The sequence below is a fragment of the Bos indicus genome, chromosome 24 (assembly GCF_029378745.1).
Source record: "Bos indicus isolate NIAB-ARS_2022 breed Sahiwal x Tharparkar chromosome 24, NIAB-ARS_B.indTharparkar_mat_pri_1.0, whole genome shotgun sequence".
Taxonomy (NCBI): Eukaryota; Metazoa; Chordata; class Mammalia; order Artiodactyla; family Bovidae; genus Bos; species Bos indicus.
Genome location: NC_091783.1, coordinates 21292226 through 21309691, shown reverse-complemented (window position 1 = coordinate 21309691; position 17466 = coordinate 21292226). Strand labels below are relative to the sequence as shown.

Sequence of the window (17466 nt, the reverse complement as noted above, 5' to 3'; positions counted from 1 at the left end):
GAGCAGGTGGAAATGGCAGCCGATCCAGGCTTTGGCAGGGACCAACAGTGGGTGGTGGCCAGGTACCATGAGGTGGGGCCAGGACCTGGTCACTGTGCTGGGGCCTGAGAAGCCCACAGGGCCTGAATGGGAAGGAGGTTCAGATCCCCCACAGACCCAGGTCAGACTGGAGGGTCCTGCAGGAAGGGGCGTGGCCTCGGCAGTAAGGTCATAGCCCAGAGTGTAGGTCTCGGAGCTGGACTGCTGGGAGGTGGCTCCCCTGCTACCCGTCGTGGGAACTGGGGCCTGTGATTTGACCTCTGCCCCTCATGTTTGTCCTGTAAAGTGCATCTCTTAGAGGGTACAGTTCTTTAACACGAATATAGGTGAAGCACCAAGACTGAGTTGGCATCAATACGTTATGAAGCTATCCGATGTCTCTTTTATTTAGAACTTCTCCATTGATGGGCAGTTCTAAAAACAGGAATGCTAATGTAAAATCTCTTGAATCCAAGTGTGATAGTGTAGCATGTAACGTAACCAAGTGAAAAGAATGACAGGCACACCATGTAAATTAAAGGCAGAACGAAATAGCAACTGAAATTTTATTAAGCCAATAGGGGCACCTGAAGGTGAGGAGGAACAGGGCTGCTCGTTACAGGCGGGGTGTGGGTGTGGGTGTGCTGCCTCTTACAGTCTGGGTGAATTGCCTTCTAGCAGGTGCTGCACCAAGATTCCCAGATAGCTGAATGTATTTATTTACCATTAGAAGTCTCATTTTGGGAGTTTCCCTGGTGGTCCTCTGGTTAGGACTTGGTACTTTTACTTTGGTGGCCTGGGTTCAATCCCTGGTCAAGGGACTAAGATCCCGCAAGTGGTGGGATCTTAGTGGCCAAAAAAAAAAAAGTCTCATTTTTTTCCTTCTAAGCCTAGATTAGCACGCACGAGATTTAATACCCAATCCAAATGTTTCTTGAGCATGTACCTAGACCATGCTCTTTTAACAGAATATTTGTGTATTTATTTGTTTGCTTGGCTGCACCAGGTCTAAGTTGTGGTATGTGAACTCCTAGTTGAGGCATGTGGGATTTTAGCTCCCTGACCAGGGATAGAACCTGGATTCCCTGCATTGGGAGTGTGGAGTCTTAGCCAGTGGACCACCAGGGAAGTCCCATGTTCTTAATCTTTTTCTATTTCGTAACCCAATGAAAACAACTTTTGATGGAAACATAAAACCTCCCTTTTCTCCTGAGTCTATTAAATTTTGATCAATAAATATTTATTATTGATCAATTAATAGCTGAAGTTATTATTGCCTAATCATGTTTAATTTATTAAAGACTTTATTATATGGTCAATTAAATATCAATTGATTCACTGTTAATTTGGTATGTTTATTAATTACCATTTGTTTTATAAGAAAATTCGCATTGTGGTAATGATATTTTGAGCAACTCTTATCCCTAGAGTATTAAAACACAAAGCATGATATTTCCATTGAAAGCTTCAACTTGCATAAGGCTGCTATTTGTCACCACTTCCCTGGTAGCTCAGCTGGTAAAGAATCTGCCTGCAATGCAGGAGACCCTGGTTCAATCCCTGGGTTGGGAAGATCTCCTGGAGAAGGGAATGGCAACCCACTCCAGTATTCTTGCCTGGGGAATTCCATGAACAGAGGAGCCTGGCAGGCCCCAGTCCATGGGATGCTTGTTGGAAACTCCTTGCTGTCCCCAGTCTTTCCCTTGCTAATGCAGCAGCCAGTGGCATCTTATCAAAACCCAGGCCCCATCCACACAGTCACTGTCTCTGCTCAGAGCCCTCCAGCCACTCATCTGACCCAGGGTGAAGTTCTCTGACTTGCCCTCCGAGCGCTGCCAGGCCCACTGATCTTCTTCCTGTTCCAGATCTACCTGCTCAGGGCTTTCTGCTGCATCCCTCCTTGGAATGCTGTTTCCCTTTGAAACTGTGAACTTAGCTGTTTCAAAAATGAGCAGTTTCCCTTGCTCCCTTACTTTCACTCTGCCTCTGCTTGAGTGATCTTCCTCGGAGAGGACCTGCCCTGACCGTCTCATCTAAAGCAGCCGCCAGCCCTTCAGTGCACTTGTCACCCCTGGCTTGCGCTTATTTGGCTCCCCTGTGTGCTTGCTGTTTGTCGTTCCTTATTTCAGTACCCTTAGAAGGATGGAAGCCCCGTGAAGGCAGGAATCCTACTTGTTATGTTCACCGCTGTATCCTTAGCAACCAGAACAGTGCCTGGCATGCGGTCCATGGACAAAAAAGATTTGATGAGGATTTTGTCTAAATGAGCCATTAAAAAAATGTAAATATAATGAACAGCTTGGTAACAGGAAGTTTACTGAGAGCCTTCTAATAACTGTAGTCCTGTAGACTTTGGAGCTATAGACTTCTGTTAAGAACCTCGTGGCTACACAATGGATCTTACTGAATCAACACCCTGTCAAGGGGTGCTGTCTTGGGGGTCAAGGGCAGCATTGTAGGAGCCATAGCACTTGAGGTTTTGTCAAGTCTGAAGTCTTCCGAGGTCCTGACTATCTTTCAGGGCCTCTCATTATCACTGTCAGACATAAGCTGCGGAACAGTTTAGGGACAGAGGTAGCCTGCATGTCTTGGTGTGACAGCCATCTGTCTCGAGGCGGGAGGGGAGACAGCGTATAAGGCAGCAGAGGCAAAGTCTCCGTAGACCGGAGGCACAAAGCCCTGGTGTCACATACATGAAATGCACACGGAGGCTTTGGTCACAGCTTGACCTTGTCCCTCTCCCCACTGTTGCAGGCTTGAAGATGGCACCATCTCCTTTCTTGACGTGATAGCACTAAAACATGGATTTGATGCCCTAGAGCGCCTCACAGGTCAGTGGACATCTTTTTTTTTTGGTTCTACCAGATCTTAGTTGCAGCACGTGGGATCTTTAGCATGTTAGCACTTAGTTGCGACATGCAGGATCTAGTTCCCAGACCAGGGATTGAACCCGGGCCCCCTGCACTGGGAATGTGAAGCCTTAGCCACTGTCCCCTCAATGGACATCTCTATCCATGTGGCGTTTGCTCCTGTTGCCCGTGTTCTTGAAGGGAGCCCTGGCACGGATGGGATCCAGATAAGGAGAGAGTCTGTGCGAGAGATGAGCAACCGGCAGCTCTGCACTGGTGCAGGTGGAGCCAATTCTGAACAACTTCCAGAAATGATTTTGCAGCAAGAGCGAGAGACTGGACCTTTTTCTCTCTCTCTCTCTCTCTCTCTCCCCCTCTCTCTCTCTTTTTGGTGGGTTAAAAATATTTTAAGAATAGAGACTTTCCAAATCCTGAGATTAGTAACCTCATAGAAGCAGAGGAGCCATCCTTGGTCCCTGCACTGGGAATGCTTACAGATCCTGAGAACTTATAAAGCTCTTAGTTCGCTGGGTCTTCCCACAGGGGAGCCTTGTGATGAGCCCACTTTGCCCACAAAGGAGCTTATACTCAGAGAGATTAGATGTCTTCCCCAGGGCCAGGGAACCTGGGAGGGCTAGGGTTTAAACCCACGCAATCCTAATGCCTTACCCGAGTCCCCAGATGTGGTCTCTGCTGCTGGCCTTTGCAGTGACACGTGCTTTCTTTCCTGACAAGAGCTTGGGGTGCATGAGCAGGTGGGGGCATTCCCCATAGTCTGACACACAGACGGGTGCACATCCAGTCTTGTGGGGTTGACACGGGGTACAGGCTGGAAGAAGCTCTGGTGAGCCGGGCCTCCACCCCCTGCTATGCTGCTGTCGCTCCTTTCAGAGGCTGAGCTTCCAGGTCGGGGCAGCATTGCTTGTCCTGTCCAGAAGGGGATGGAGTTGTGGTGAGCCAGGGGCTTGGCATGGTAGTTAGGCAGCCCTTTCTCTCTCTGTCTCTCTCTTGTCAAAATAATGTAACCCTTAGGTCCTCAGCCTAATCCCAGCACTGCAAACACACAGAACTTGTGGAAGGGTCGTCCTGACAGTAATGCAGGCTGGTGAGTGGGCATCACCCTGACAAAGCGGAGACCATGAAAACAGACAGTGAGAAACAGGCACTTTTTCAAGGCAAGATGCTAACGAGGTGTCCGAGCTATAAGTGACAGAGTCTGACAGGTCTGGGGTACCTCTGAAAGCAGATTGACAGTGTCAACTCCGCAATAAGGCAGACCCTGAGTTTTCCTCACTTAATTGCTTTTTTTTAGAAAAAATTGTGGTGAAATCTATGTAATGTAAGTGGCGTCAGTTTAGCCATTTTAAAGTATATATGGTTCAGTGGCATTAAGTGTATTCACACTGTAGAGCAATCATTACCACTATCCATGTCCAGGACTTTTTAATCATCCCAAACTTAAAAAACAGTATCTCCCCTATTTCCCCTCCCCAACCCATAGTACCTCTATTCTTTCTGTTTCTATGAATTTGCCTATTTTAGGCACCAGACATAAAAGGGATAATATGATATTTGTCCTTTTGTGCCTGACTTATTTTACTTAGCATAATATTTTCAGAGTTCATCCATGGAATAGCAAGTATCCTTAGCTGCTTTGCATAGTATTAAAATGATTTAAACACTCACCAAAAAACAGCGAAAAAGAAATATGTTTAAAGACAAAATTATACATTTTTGCAGTCTGTTACAAAAGAGTCTAAATTAGCTGAATGCTTAAGTGACATTTGTTTTTTTTTTTTTTATTTTGAAAAGGAAGATGATAGCACTTTCTATGGAAAAATTCCACAGAAGCAGTAGTGGTAAACTGTCATTCGGTACCGATGACCTAAACATTTATTGTGTGGGCAGTACCATACTCTGTTTACAAGTAGAGTAAGTTCTCTACATACGAACCTTCACATTGCGAACTTTCAAAGATTCAAACATGCATTCTCGTGTCTAGTCACCTACGTTAGTTCACGTGTCTGGCGTATATTTTCATGTGCGTGCACCCTCTACGAGTGGTTGTACTTTTGTGTACTCTGCTGTATAATAAGGTATAGAGTGTGATGGTACAGTGTCTTTATTTCAAGACCAGGATGTCTGGAAACAGACATAAAAATAGCAGTGATGTAGCTGGCACTACTGTACTTTTCAAGGTGCTGTACTGGAAGATTAAAAATGTTTTCTTTTTGTGTCTGTTTTTTACGTATTACTTGTGTGAAAAGTATTAAAAACCTATGTAGGTACAGTACTATACAGCCGATCACAGGCTACCTTTGTTGGACTTACGAACAAGTTGGACTTAAAAACGCACTTCCGGGATGGAACTCATTTGTGTGTAGAGGATTTACTGTGTTTAAAATCATTAATATGAGGTCCAAGTTTGCCAGTTATAATGATCTCATGTTCTTAAAACTGAGACTGAATTTTCCATCACGTTCATGCTTCCCTTTCACCCCCGTTCGCTGCTCTGAGGCGGGATGGAGAGCATCCGGCAGCACACGTTTACCCTGGCTCAGTACACCTACACTGCCTTGTCTTCCCTGCGGTACCCCAACGGAGCCCCTGTCGTGCAGATTTACAGTGACTCTGACTTCAGCAGCCCGGAGGTGCAGGGTCCGGTCATCAGCTTCAACGTGCTCGATGACCACGGGAACGTCGTTGGTTACTCCCAGGTGGGTTTTCTTTTCATCCTGCTAACCTGTTCATTTCAGCATCTACAATCATTAGTTGTCTCTTGGGTGAGTTGATTGTGAAGATATTGGCCCTCCCCACCCCTCACCCATCACTTACACAGCAGCAGAAGCAGCCCAGTGTCATTCAGAAACAGGCAATTTTAAATGTTTTTGAGGGGTGGTGTAAAACACACTGGGGCCAAAGGTTTGCCTTCTCAAATACATTATTCTGGGTAGTTGGTACAATAAGTTTCCTTCTTTTTTTTAATATATTTTATTTTTTAACTTTACAATATTGTATTGGTTTTGCCATATATCAAAATGAACCCGCCACAGGTGTACATGTGTTCCCCATCCTGAACCCTCCTCCCTCCCCATGCCATCCCTCTGGGTCGTCCCAGTGCACCAGCCCCAAGCATCCAGTATCATGCATCGAACCTGGACTGGCGACTCGTTTCATATATGATATTATACATGTTTCAATGCCATTCTCCCAAATCGTCCCACCCTCTCCCTCTCCCACAGAGTCCAAAAGACTGTTCTACACATCAGTGTCTCTTCTTGAATCTAAAATAAGTGTATTTTTGAGGGTGTGGAGGAGGGCAGGCTGAGGACTCTGAAATGTGCTGTGGCAAGCATGATGCTGAGCTCAGGTTGGGCTGCTCCTCACTGAAAAGTCAATGAAGTGGGGGCAATCGTCAGTAGAAAGGAAAGCTATTGAGTCAGAAAAGCTGGAGTCTAGGGAGATAGTGGACTCATGTCTGGAGACTAACTCCAAAGATTCTGCTCAGTCATGACTATTTTTAACAGGAAAATGGGGAAAAAAAACAAGTTAATCATTAAGGTAAGAGGTCAGGTTCTTTGTCATGTCTCACCGTGTGTAGACCTGCTGATGTCTCCTGATCTTCTTTTGGATACTTTCTGGCCTGCATGGTCCTCCTGCAGATTGCCAAGGGGAGCTGGGGGTATAGAGTCAATCATTCTTTAACTATGTAATTCTTCCTTCTTACTCCTTTTAATCCTGAAAAGGGATCAACTGGTTAGGCCAGGCATTATGTACATTCAGTAGAGCGTAAGTCAGGAGTTAAGTTAAATGTTACCTCGTGATCTCATTTTTATAATTAAGGTCTGAGGAAAACAGAGATGAACAAATCGAAGAGGGGCAAAAGAACTGCTTACAAATTCCCATTCTCAGGGATCATTCCCTATCTATGGGAATAGGGACAAAAGTCTGTCTTCTGTAATTGCTTCACACTGAGGAAGGGTGTCTCAGTCTTAGGGTGAAAGATGTCCACGTGGGTCTGAGGCATCTCTTTGCTGACCATTTTAGTTGCCAGCTTACCTATGTGGGCAGAGCAAGCTACAGTTATTCTAATGCCCACAAAGACATAGATTATTATGAGCAATAATGTTAATTCCATTCTTTCATCAAACACTGAGTCTGTGACTCTGTTGTCCTACTCATTGACTGACTGAGCCTACTCTTTTGTGACTCTTGGAGGCCTGGGAGATTTCAGTTTTTCTGCAAACAAGAGGCAGGGGACATAGAGGAGCCTTTGTACTTGGGTTGGGGCAGGGAATCGGTTCCAGGCAGAATGGTGAAAGAATCACCCATTTGCCCAGAGAAGCAAAGAGTAAGATTTCCCCAAGAAGAGGGAGCTGCCCATCTTGGTGTCTACCTGACTTCACTGGGACTCTCATTCCCTGAGGTCTCACACAGGGGTTTCTCCCTTGTGCGTCTATAGAGGAAGCTCATCCCATGAGGGGGGGTCTTAGCTGGGGCATGGCCAGCTGTGTCAGCTCAGGAGAATCCTGGGTTTGCCTGGTCTTTGTCACGTGTGGGAATTCCACAGAGATTCAGAGGGTCTTTGGAAACATTACACGGCATCATGGCTGGGTCTGGCTGTCTCTTTTTCAGGGGATTTGTGAAGGAATTGCACCTCCTGTGAAAAGCTTTTGGGTACCTGTTTTTGATATCCAGGCCTCCTCATTTCAGTGGTGCCTCATTGGGTGACATCAGTGACTCATGGACATGAGTTTGGGCAAGCTCTGGGAGTTGGTAATGGACAGGGAAGCCTGGTGTGCTGCAGTTCATAGGGTCGCAGAGAGTCAGACGTGACTGAGCAACTGAACAAACACAAGCACCTCCTCATTTCATTTTCCCCTCTGGTGGAAGTCAGTCTACCCAGTTTTTAAGTGGGTGGGTTCAGATTCAGGCTGCCTTGTACTGGCTCTCTGAGCTTGGGTGAGGTAATGTAAGCTCCCCAAGTCTCTGTGAAATGAGGTAAGAATGTACCCTGATGACAGTTTGTCATGAGGATTGAATGAGATACAATATATAGCTCCTTAGTGTCGGGCTGGCATGAAGCAAGTGCCCCATTGTACTGGGAATATAGCTCTCATCCTGTTCCAGCAGCCAGCTCCTTCACCCGGCTGGGCACTGGCCAAGCCTCTGTGGGATTCCAAAGGTCTCAGGGTGAGAAAAGATGAAGTTGTGATGAGAAAGTAGAATGGAGGGCAACTGTGGCCAAAACAGCCTCTTCCACCCACATACTTTTCTGGGTGGGGTCCTTGTCTTTTCCCCTTGAGCCTTGGCGGGTCTGTGACTCACTCACATTCAACAGCATGCCCCCAAAGGTGACACCGCTTGGCTTTGGAGGCTAGGCCAGAAAAGCCCATGCAGCGTCAGCATTGCTTCCTGGGGCATCCGCTTTCGGAGCCTCAGGTTACTGTGTAAGGAGGTATACCCTGAGCAGCCATGCTGTGAGGAAGCCAGAAGCAAGCATGTTGGTGACTGTCCTGGTTTGAGCGAGGCCAGACCTGTCTTTGAGAAACTGAACCTCAAGGGAATTCTAACCCCAGGCATGTCACTCCCAGCCTTCTAGTCTTGCCAAATGAGATCAGCCATCTCTGGGCCCTTCTGAATATCTGAGCCCCTGTAGCCATGAGCACAATTCAATGGTTGTTGTTTTATGCCATGGTGTCTGGGTGGCTCATTTTGTGGCTGTGGCAGCTGGAATAGTGCATATGCACTGTGTCTGGGAGAGGGGTGAGCGTAGGGGACTTATAATTCAGCTTGGCGGGAGCTGGGGTCGGGGAGGGAGGAGCTTTCCTAGGGGCTGTCCCTTGAGTGGAGGTCACCTGACCCTGGAGGTGGAGTTGGCCAGACCCAGTGGGGTCGCCAGGCCTCACCACAGAGAGCAGGGAATCCCTGGGTTTCATCAGCAGAAATGGCTTCTTCACACTATGACAGTCCCGGAGCGATGGCTAAAATGCCGACAGTGTGGTCTCCGCAAAGGCATGTGGGAGGCACTGCTGTTGTGCCCGCCCTGTAGGGCGGCCAGGCGGACCTGTGCGTGGTGACCTGTGTCTGCAGACGCAGGTCTCTGGTCACCCTGCATGTTCTTCCCAGGAAGAAAAGTCTCCAAGCCTTCCCCAGCCGGGCAGTTGTGTTTGTTTCCTCAAATGCAATTAGAGGACTTCCCTGAGTTTAGCCTGAGTCACCAGGGTTAAGGACCCTCACTGGGCCCCCAGGCCTTTGGGGGCATGGAACCCTGGACCCACAAACAGAGGAACTGGCACAAACATCCCTCGTGCCAGCTCACCTTTGAGCCTTGTGAGCAAGAATCACCTGTCCAGCTTCCAGAGGAGAGGAAAAAGACTTGGAACTTCTGGATTGAATTGCAGTTCTGTGATTGAACCCAAAGTCTAGGATATTATGAAAAGCAAATCAGTAGCATGCGGTGTCAACACAGTAATGTTTGTAGTCTGGGCTGGGAGCCGAGGCGGGGCTCCTACGAGTGGTAGCTCTGCTGAGGCCTGCTCTGGGATCGGGGCACATGGTCCTGGTCTGTCTTGCCTAAGGACACTGAGGAGCTGCCCCACGTCCCAGCCACACTCAGATTTTATTCTTGTGAATTTCACTTGAAACCTGTGGGGTCTTCTTTTTCAAAAATTAATTCCTTAAAATTCTTTTTTTAACACGTGAGATCAAATTGATGTATAACATTGTATTAGTTTTAGGTGTACAACACGGTAATTCTATATATGTATGCGTTGGGAAATGATTTCTACAAGTTTAGTTAACATCTGTCACCACACATGGTTATAAAATTTTTTTTCTTGTGATGACAACTTTTAAGATTTACTCTCTAAGCAACTTTCAAGTATATAATACGCTATTGTTAACTATAGTCACCATGCTGTATGTTATAACCCCAGGACTTATTTATCTGTACAAGTTTGTATCTTTTGATCACTTTCACCACACCCTACCCTCCCTTGCCCCTGGCAACCACCGATCTGTTCTCAGAATTTTTATTTGATTCCATGTGTGTGAGCACACAGTATTTGTCTTTGTCTGACTTACGTCTTAGTGTATTTCATTATGACTGAGCAAAAGCCCTCAAGATCCATCCTTGTCACAAACGGCAGGATTCCCTTTTTTTATAGCTGAACAATATTTCACTGTTTTGTTTATATACATCACATTTTCTTTATCCATTAATCCTTTGATGGATGCTTAAATTGTTTTCATGTCAGCAGTAAACGTGGGAGTATAGATCTCTTTTCAAGAGAATGATTTCATTTCCTTCAGGTAAATGCAGCAATTCGTTCTACTTTAAATTTTTGAAGGATTCCTGTACAGTTTTCCGTAGTTGCTGTGCGCATTCCCACCAACAGTGAACCAGCGTTCCCTTTTCTCCATGTTCTCCCCAACTCTTATTATTTGTTGTCTTTCTGATGATAGCCTTTCTAACAGGTGTGACATTACATGCTACATACTAGATATTTGAGAGGTGGTATCTTATTTTAGTTTTAACTTACATTTGCCTAATGACTAGTGATGTTGAGCATGTGTTCATGCACCTGTTGGCATTTGTATGTCTTCTTTGGAAAAATGTCTATACAGATTTTCAGCTCATTTAAGAAACCAGATGATTTTAAATGTGAGCTCTCAACTTGGAATTTGGTGTAATATTTTTCACTTTTCGCAGGCATATATCTATTACCCAACTCAATTCAGTTCAGTCACTCAGTCGTGTCCAACTCTTTGCGACCCCATGAATCGCAGCACGCCAGGCCTCCTTGTCCATCACCAACTCCCGGAGTTCACCCAAACTCATGTGCATCAAGGGTGATGTCATCCAGCCATCTCATCCTCTGTCTTCCCCTTCTCCTCCTGCCCCCAATCCCTCCCAGCATCAGAGTCTTTTCCAATGAGTTAACTCTTCGCATGAGGTGGCCAAAGTATTGGAGTTTCAGCCTCAGCATCAGTCCTTCCAATGAACATCCAGGATTGGTCTCCTTTAGGATGGACTGATTGGATCTCCTTGCAGTCCAAGGGACTCTCACGAGTCTTTTTCAACACCACGGTTCAAAAACATCAATTCTTCGGTGCTCAGCTTTCTTCACAGTCCAACTCTCACATCCATACATGACCACTGGAACAACCATAGCCTTGACTAGATGGACCTTTGTTGGTAAAGTAATATCTCTGCTTTTCAATATGCTATCTAGGTTGGTCATAACTTTCCTTCCAAGGAGTAAGCGTCTTTTAATTTCATGGCTGCAGTCACCATCTGCAGTGATTTTGGAGCCCAGAAAAATAAAGTCTGACAGTGTTTCCAGTTTCCCCATCTATTTGCCATAAAGTGATGGGACCAGATGCCATGATCTTCGTTTTCTGAATGTTGAGCTTTAAGCCAACTTTTTCACTCTCCACTTTCACTTTCATCAAGAGGCTTTTTAGTTCCTTTTTACTTTCTGCCATAAGGGTGGTGTCATCTGCATATCTGAAATTATTGATATTTCTCCCGGCAATCTTAATTCCAGCTTGTGCTGCTTCTAGCCCAGCGTTTCTCATGATGTACTCTGCATATAAGTTAAATAAGCAGGGTGACAATATACAGCCTTGACATACTCCTTTTCCTATTTGGAACCAGTCTGTTGTTCCATGGCCAGTTCTAACTGTTGCTTCCTGATCTGCATATAGGTTTCTCAAGAGGCAGGTCAGGTGGTCTAGTATTCCCATCTCTTTCAGAATTTTCCACAGTTTATTGTGATCCACACAGTCAAAGGCTTTGGCATAGTCAAGAAAGCAGAAGTAGATGTTTTTCTGGAACTCTCTTGCTTTTTCCATGATCCAGTGGATGTTGGCAATTTGATCTCTGGTTCCTCTGCCTTTTCTAAAACCATCTTGAACATCAGGAAGTTCACGGTTCACATATTGCTGAAGCCTGGCTTGGAGAATGTTAAGCATTACTTTACTAGTGTGTGAGATGAGTGCAATTGTGCAGTAGTTTGAGCATTCTTTGGCATTGCCTTTCTTTGGGATTGGAATGAAAACTGACCTTTTCCAGTCCTGTGGCCACTGCTGAGTTTTCCAAATTTGCTGGCATATTGAGTACAGCACTTTCACAGCATCATCTTTCAGGATTTGAAATAGCTCAACTGGAATTACCCAACTGGATAAGCTTTAATTATCAGTAATATTTTATAAAATGTATTTAGTAAACCCATGATGGATCATAGCACTTTAGAGAAAAATTCCAAGCTCATATTTTAATTTTACTGTTAGGAAAGAGAGACCCAAATATGGAACCTGAAACTCTTTTCAGTCCAGGCAGTCAGAGTAAAACTGGACACTCCTAACCCTAGTTCTGTGTCATATTAAACCCATAGGTGGATAAAATGGCCAGCCTTCACAACATCCATGTGCGAACCGGCTGCTTCTGTAACACTGGGGCCTGCCAGAGGCACCTGGGGATAAGTGATGAGATGGTGAAGAAGCATCTTCAGGTTGGTACTGGACCCTCTGGCCCGAACGCTGGCCAGCAAGACCCAATGCTAATGCCTCATCTTGACCAGAGGCTGGATCCGTGTCTGGAGTGGGGGCTGGTCTTCGGGGTTCATTTCTCTGAGCCCACCCTGTGAACGTGCAAAGAAAAAAGGGTCAACAAAATTAGCAAATGCTTCAAGATAGTGACTCTATGCCAGGCGTTTTTTAGTTTGAGGGCAAAAATTTAAAGGCAGTAGAGGACTTTTTTTTTTTTTTAATTCAGAAGATGACTTTTAACAGAGGACAAGCCAATGTGAAAATGTGCTCATACATGCAGAGGGTCCTTAACTCGTTTAGTCCTGCCAGAGTGAAATCTGCAAGCTAAGAAGTCGCTCATCCTTTGGCAGAGTGAGGAGAGGAACTTTTCCAGCGGGCTTCTGCATTTCTCAGGTCCCCACCCTTCCTGCCATGGCTTCCCTGGTGGCTCAGAGGTTAAAGTGTCTACCTCCAATGTGGGAGACCCCGGTTCAATCCCTGGTTCAGGAAGACCCCCTGGAGAAGGAATTGGCAACCCACTCCAGTGTTCTTGCCTGGAGAATCCCATGGACGGAGGAGCCTGGTAGGCTACAGTCCACAGGGTTGCAAAGAGTCGGACAAGACTGAGTGACTTGACTTTCTTTCACCCTTCCTGCCACTTCCCTGAGGTGTGGTTTGTCACTTCAAGGTACGTTTTATTTTGAACCATTTCATAAGACTAGTTTGAGTGGCAAAAAGCCTTATTTATATCAGAATAGTTTATAAATTGTTTCTTTTGGCTGCCACTAAATAATGAATATATTAGATCCCAACCAACAATGAACTGTGTTCTGCTTAAAAAGTGACAGGGAGTCTTAGAACACAAATGAATGGAATTCCAGATATAATATTGAACCTGAGGAATGCCATGGATCCATCTCTTTGGATATCTGACTTGGGTTCAGCTCTGGGGAGGTAGGCCGCTGGAGCAGTGATCAATACCAGGCAGCGGGGCTTGGAGAGGCTTGGGGACTTCTTGCTTTTCTTTCCCCACTTCCCGGCCAGGCACTTAGTACTGCCTTTGGCTTTCATTATGGGCTTGGGCCAGTCGTTCCTTGGGGCAGCATCTCTGTTTTGCCCTTTTGTCAAAAGGCAGCTGCAAAGGATACAGGCCTCCCTTCGATCCTGAGAGAGTCTAAAAGGCATGGCCAGTAAGCTTTCCTCCCCCTTCAGCCCTGGGTAGGCCAAGGAGCTGACCCATCTGTGCTTCTGAAACTCCGGTCTGTATTGATGCCCCTGTGGGTCAGCATTGTGTATATGGCTCTGGTTAATGCTTTATGTGAACAATTGCTTTTAAACTTAAAAAAAAAATTTTATTTATTTATATTGAACTATAGTTGATTTACAGTGTTGTGTCTTTTAAACGTTTTAATGGCCCCTTGGGATTGGTATAGGTCCCCATCCACAGTGAGCCACGTGGTGGCCGGAGAGGGAGTCAGGGCCCTGGGTTTGCGGAACTATGCCTGAGGCACGCAGCTCTTCTTAGTGTTGCAGTTCTGTTTTCCTGGGTGCATTTTATCTTCTATTATCAATAAACGTTGTTTTACAGAATGGTTTCTGGTCCATCCGTGAGGCATATTCTCTCTGGCTGACTTGTTTCTTTCTCCTAGGCTGGTCATGTCTGCGGAGACGATGTGGACCTCATAGACGGGCAGCCGACGGGCTCTGTGAGGATTTCTTTTGGATACATGTCTACGCTTGAGGATGCCCAGGCCTTCCTCAGGTTCATCATAGCAACCCGACTGCACTCGTCTCATGGCCAGCCTCTCCCTCTGGCCACCCCGGGGGAGGCTGGAGCCCCACCAGAAGACAGCGAGGCTCAGAACGCCGTGCCTGCCGCCCGCGCCAGAGGTAGCTCCTCACCTCAGGAAGACACTTCCCCACACTCCGGGGTTTGGAACAACTCACCCACCGCTGTGGACGCAGAGGGTCTGTGTCCGCCCCTGCTGGAGGCCACTGGAACCCAGCAGACCACTTCAGAGAAAGCTGCTGATGTCCCAGATGGGGACCTCAGGTCACACGTCATCACCAACCTTTTCCTCTACCCAATCAAGTCCTGTGCAGCGTTTGAGGTAAGGGTTTCAGTGGCAGCTAAAGAGATTGCTTCTTTTGTGTTTATTTTTTAATATTTTTTGATAAAGCAAAGAAAAAAAGTTCAGGAAGTGAAGGGAAGCATGCAGAAAATCAAACCTTCAGTACCTGCAGCACCCAAGCTCAGTGGTTATAGTTCCCAGGCTCTGGAGCACAGACTGAGTAGTTGTGACCCATGGGTTCAGTGGCTTTGCAGCATGTGGGATTTTCTCGGACCCGTGTCCCCCAGGTTGGTAGCAGGTTCTTTTTTTTTTTGGATCTTGAATATATTTTTTTAAATTTTATTTTTAAACTTTACAGTATTGTATTGGTTTTGCCAAACATCGAAATGAATCTGCCACAGGTATACATGTGTTCCCCATCCTGAACCCTCCTCCCTCCTCCCTCCCCATACCATCCCTCTGGGTCGTCCCAGTGCACCAGCCCCAAGCATCCAGTATCGTGCATCGAACCTGGACTGGCGACTCGTTCTATATATGATATTATACGTATTTCAATGCCATTCTCCCAAATCATCCCACCCTCTCCCTCTCCCACAGAGTCCAAAAGACTGTTCTATACATCAGTGTCTCTTTTGCTGTCTCGTATACAGGGTTATTGTTATCATCTTTCTAAATTCCATATATATGTATTAGTATACTGTATTGGTGTTTTTCTTTCTGGCTTACTTCACTCTGTATAATAGGCTCCAGTTTCATCCATCTCATTAGGACTGATTCAAATGTATTCTTTTTAATGGCTGAGTAATACTCCATTGTGTATATGTACCACAGCTTTCTTATCCATTCATTTGCTGATGGGCATCTAGGTTGCTTCCATGTCCTGGCTATTATAAACAGTGCTGCGATGAACATTGGGGTACACGTGTCTCTTTCAATTCTGGTTTCCTCAGTGTGTATGCCCAGCAGTGGGATTGCTGGATCATAAGACAGTTCTATTTCCAGTTTTTTAAGGAATCTCCACACTGTTCTCCATAGTGGCCGTACTAGTCTGCATTCCCACCAACAGTGTAAGAGGGTTACCTTTTCTCCACACCCTCTCCAGCATTTATTGCTTGTAGACTTTTGGATCGCAGCCATTCTGACTGGCATGAAATGGTACCCCATAGTGGTTTTGATTTGCATTTCTCTGATAATGAGTGATGTTGAGCATCTTTTCATGTGTTTGTTAGCCATCTGTATGTCTTCTTTGGAGAAATGTCTATTTAGTTATTTGGCTCATTTTTTGATTGGGTCATTTTATTTTTCTGGAATTGAGCTGTAGGAGTTGCTTGTATATTTTTGAGATTAGTTGTTTGTCAGTAGCTTCATTTACCATTATTTTCTCCCATTCTGAAGGCTGTCTTTTCACCTTGCTAATAGTTTCCTTTGTTGTGCAGAAGCTTTTAAGTTTAATTAGGTCCCATTTGTTTATTTTTGCTTTTATTTCCAATATTCTGGGACGTGGGTCATAGAGATCCTGCTGTGATGTATGTCAGAGAGTGTTTTGCCTATGTTCTCCTCTAGGAGTTTTATAGTTTCTGATCTTATGTTTAGATCTTTAATCCATTTTGAGTTTATTTTTGTGTATGGTGTTAGAAAGTGTTCTAGTTTCATTCTTTTACAAGTGGTTGACCAGTTTTCCCAGCACCACTTGTTAAAGAGATTGTCTTTAATCCATTGTATATTCTTGCCTCCTTTGTCAAAGATAAGGTGTCCATATGTGCGTGGATTTATCTCTGGGCTTTCTATTTTGTTCCATTGATCAATATTTCTGTCTTGGTGCCAATACCATGCTGTCTTGATGACTGTGGCTTTGTAGTAGAGCCTGAGGTCAGGTAGGTTGATTCCTCCAGTTCCATTCTTCTTTCTCAAGATAGCTTTGGTTATTCGAGGTTTTTTGTATTTCCATACAAATTGTGAAATTATTTGTTCTAGCTCTGTGAAGAATACCGTTGGTAGCTTGATAGGGATTGCATTGAATCTATAAATTGCTTTGGGTAGTATACTCATTTTCACTATATTGATTCTTCCAATCCATGAACATGGTATATTTCTCCATCTATTAGTGTCCTCTTTGATTTCTTTCACCAGTGTTTTATAGTTTTCTATATATAGGTCTTTAGTTTCTTTAGGTAGATATATTCCTAAGTATTTTATACTTTCCGTTGCAATGGTGAATGGAATTGTTTCCTTAATTTCTCTTTCTGTTTTCTCATTATTAGTGTATAGGAATGCAAGGGATTTCTGTGTGTTGATTTTATATCCTGCAACTTTACTGTAGTCATTGATTAGTTCTGGTAATTTTCTGGTGGAGTCTTTAGAGTTTTCTATGAAAAGGATCATGTCATCTGCAAACAGTGAGAGTTTTACTTCTTCTTTTCCTATTTGGATTCCTTTTATTTCTTTTTCTGCTCTGATTGCTGTGGCCAAAACTTCCAAAACTATGTTGAATAGTAATGGTGAAAGTGGGCACCCTTGTCTTGTTCCTGACTTTAGAGGAAATGCTTTCAATTTTTCACCATTGAGGATAATGTTTGCTGTGGGTTTGTCATATATAGCTTTTATTATGTTGAGGTATGCTCCTTCTATTCCTGCTTTCTGGAGAGTTTTTATCATAAATGGGTGTTGAATTTTGTCAAAGGCTTTCTCTGAATCTATTGAGATAATCATATTGTTTTTATTTTTCAATTTGTTAATGTGGTGTATTACATTGATTGATTTGCGGATATTGAAGAATCCTTGCATCCCTGGGATAAAGCCCACTTGGTCATGGTGTATGATTTTTTTAATGTGTTCTTGGATTCTGATTGCTAAAATTTTGTTAAGGATTTTTGCATCTATGTTCATCAGTGATATTGGCCTGTAGTTTTCTTTTTTTGTGGGATCTTTGTCAGGTTTTGGTATTAGGGTGATGGTGGCCTCATAGAATGAGTTTGAAAGTTTATCTTCCTCTG

General features: G+C 44.7%; 1 protein-coding gene across 3 annotated transcripts in view; it reads left to right on the top strand.

Moving 5' to 3' along the window:
- MOCOS (molybdenum cofactor sulfurase) overlaps positions 1-17466 on the top strand; it is a 60183-nt gene that overhangs the window by 11672 nt on the left and 31045 nt on the right. For all 3 annotated transcript variants that reach the window (XM_070778741.1, XM_019986651.2, XM_019986649.2), the window contains exons 5-8: positions 2773-2849; positions 5385-5584; positions 12269-12385; positions 14051-14512. In XM_070778741.1, the coding sequence (XP_070634842.1) occupies positions 2773-2849; positions 5385-5584; positions 12269-12385; positions 14051-14512 (856 nt within the window). The remainder of the gene's footprint in view (positions 1-2772; positions 2850-5384; positions 5585-12268; positions 12386-14050; positions 14513-17466) is intronic.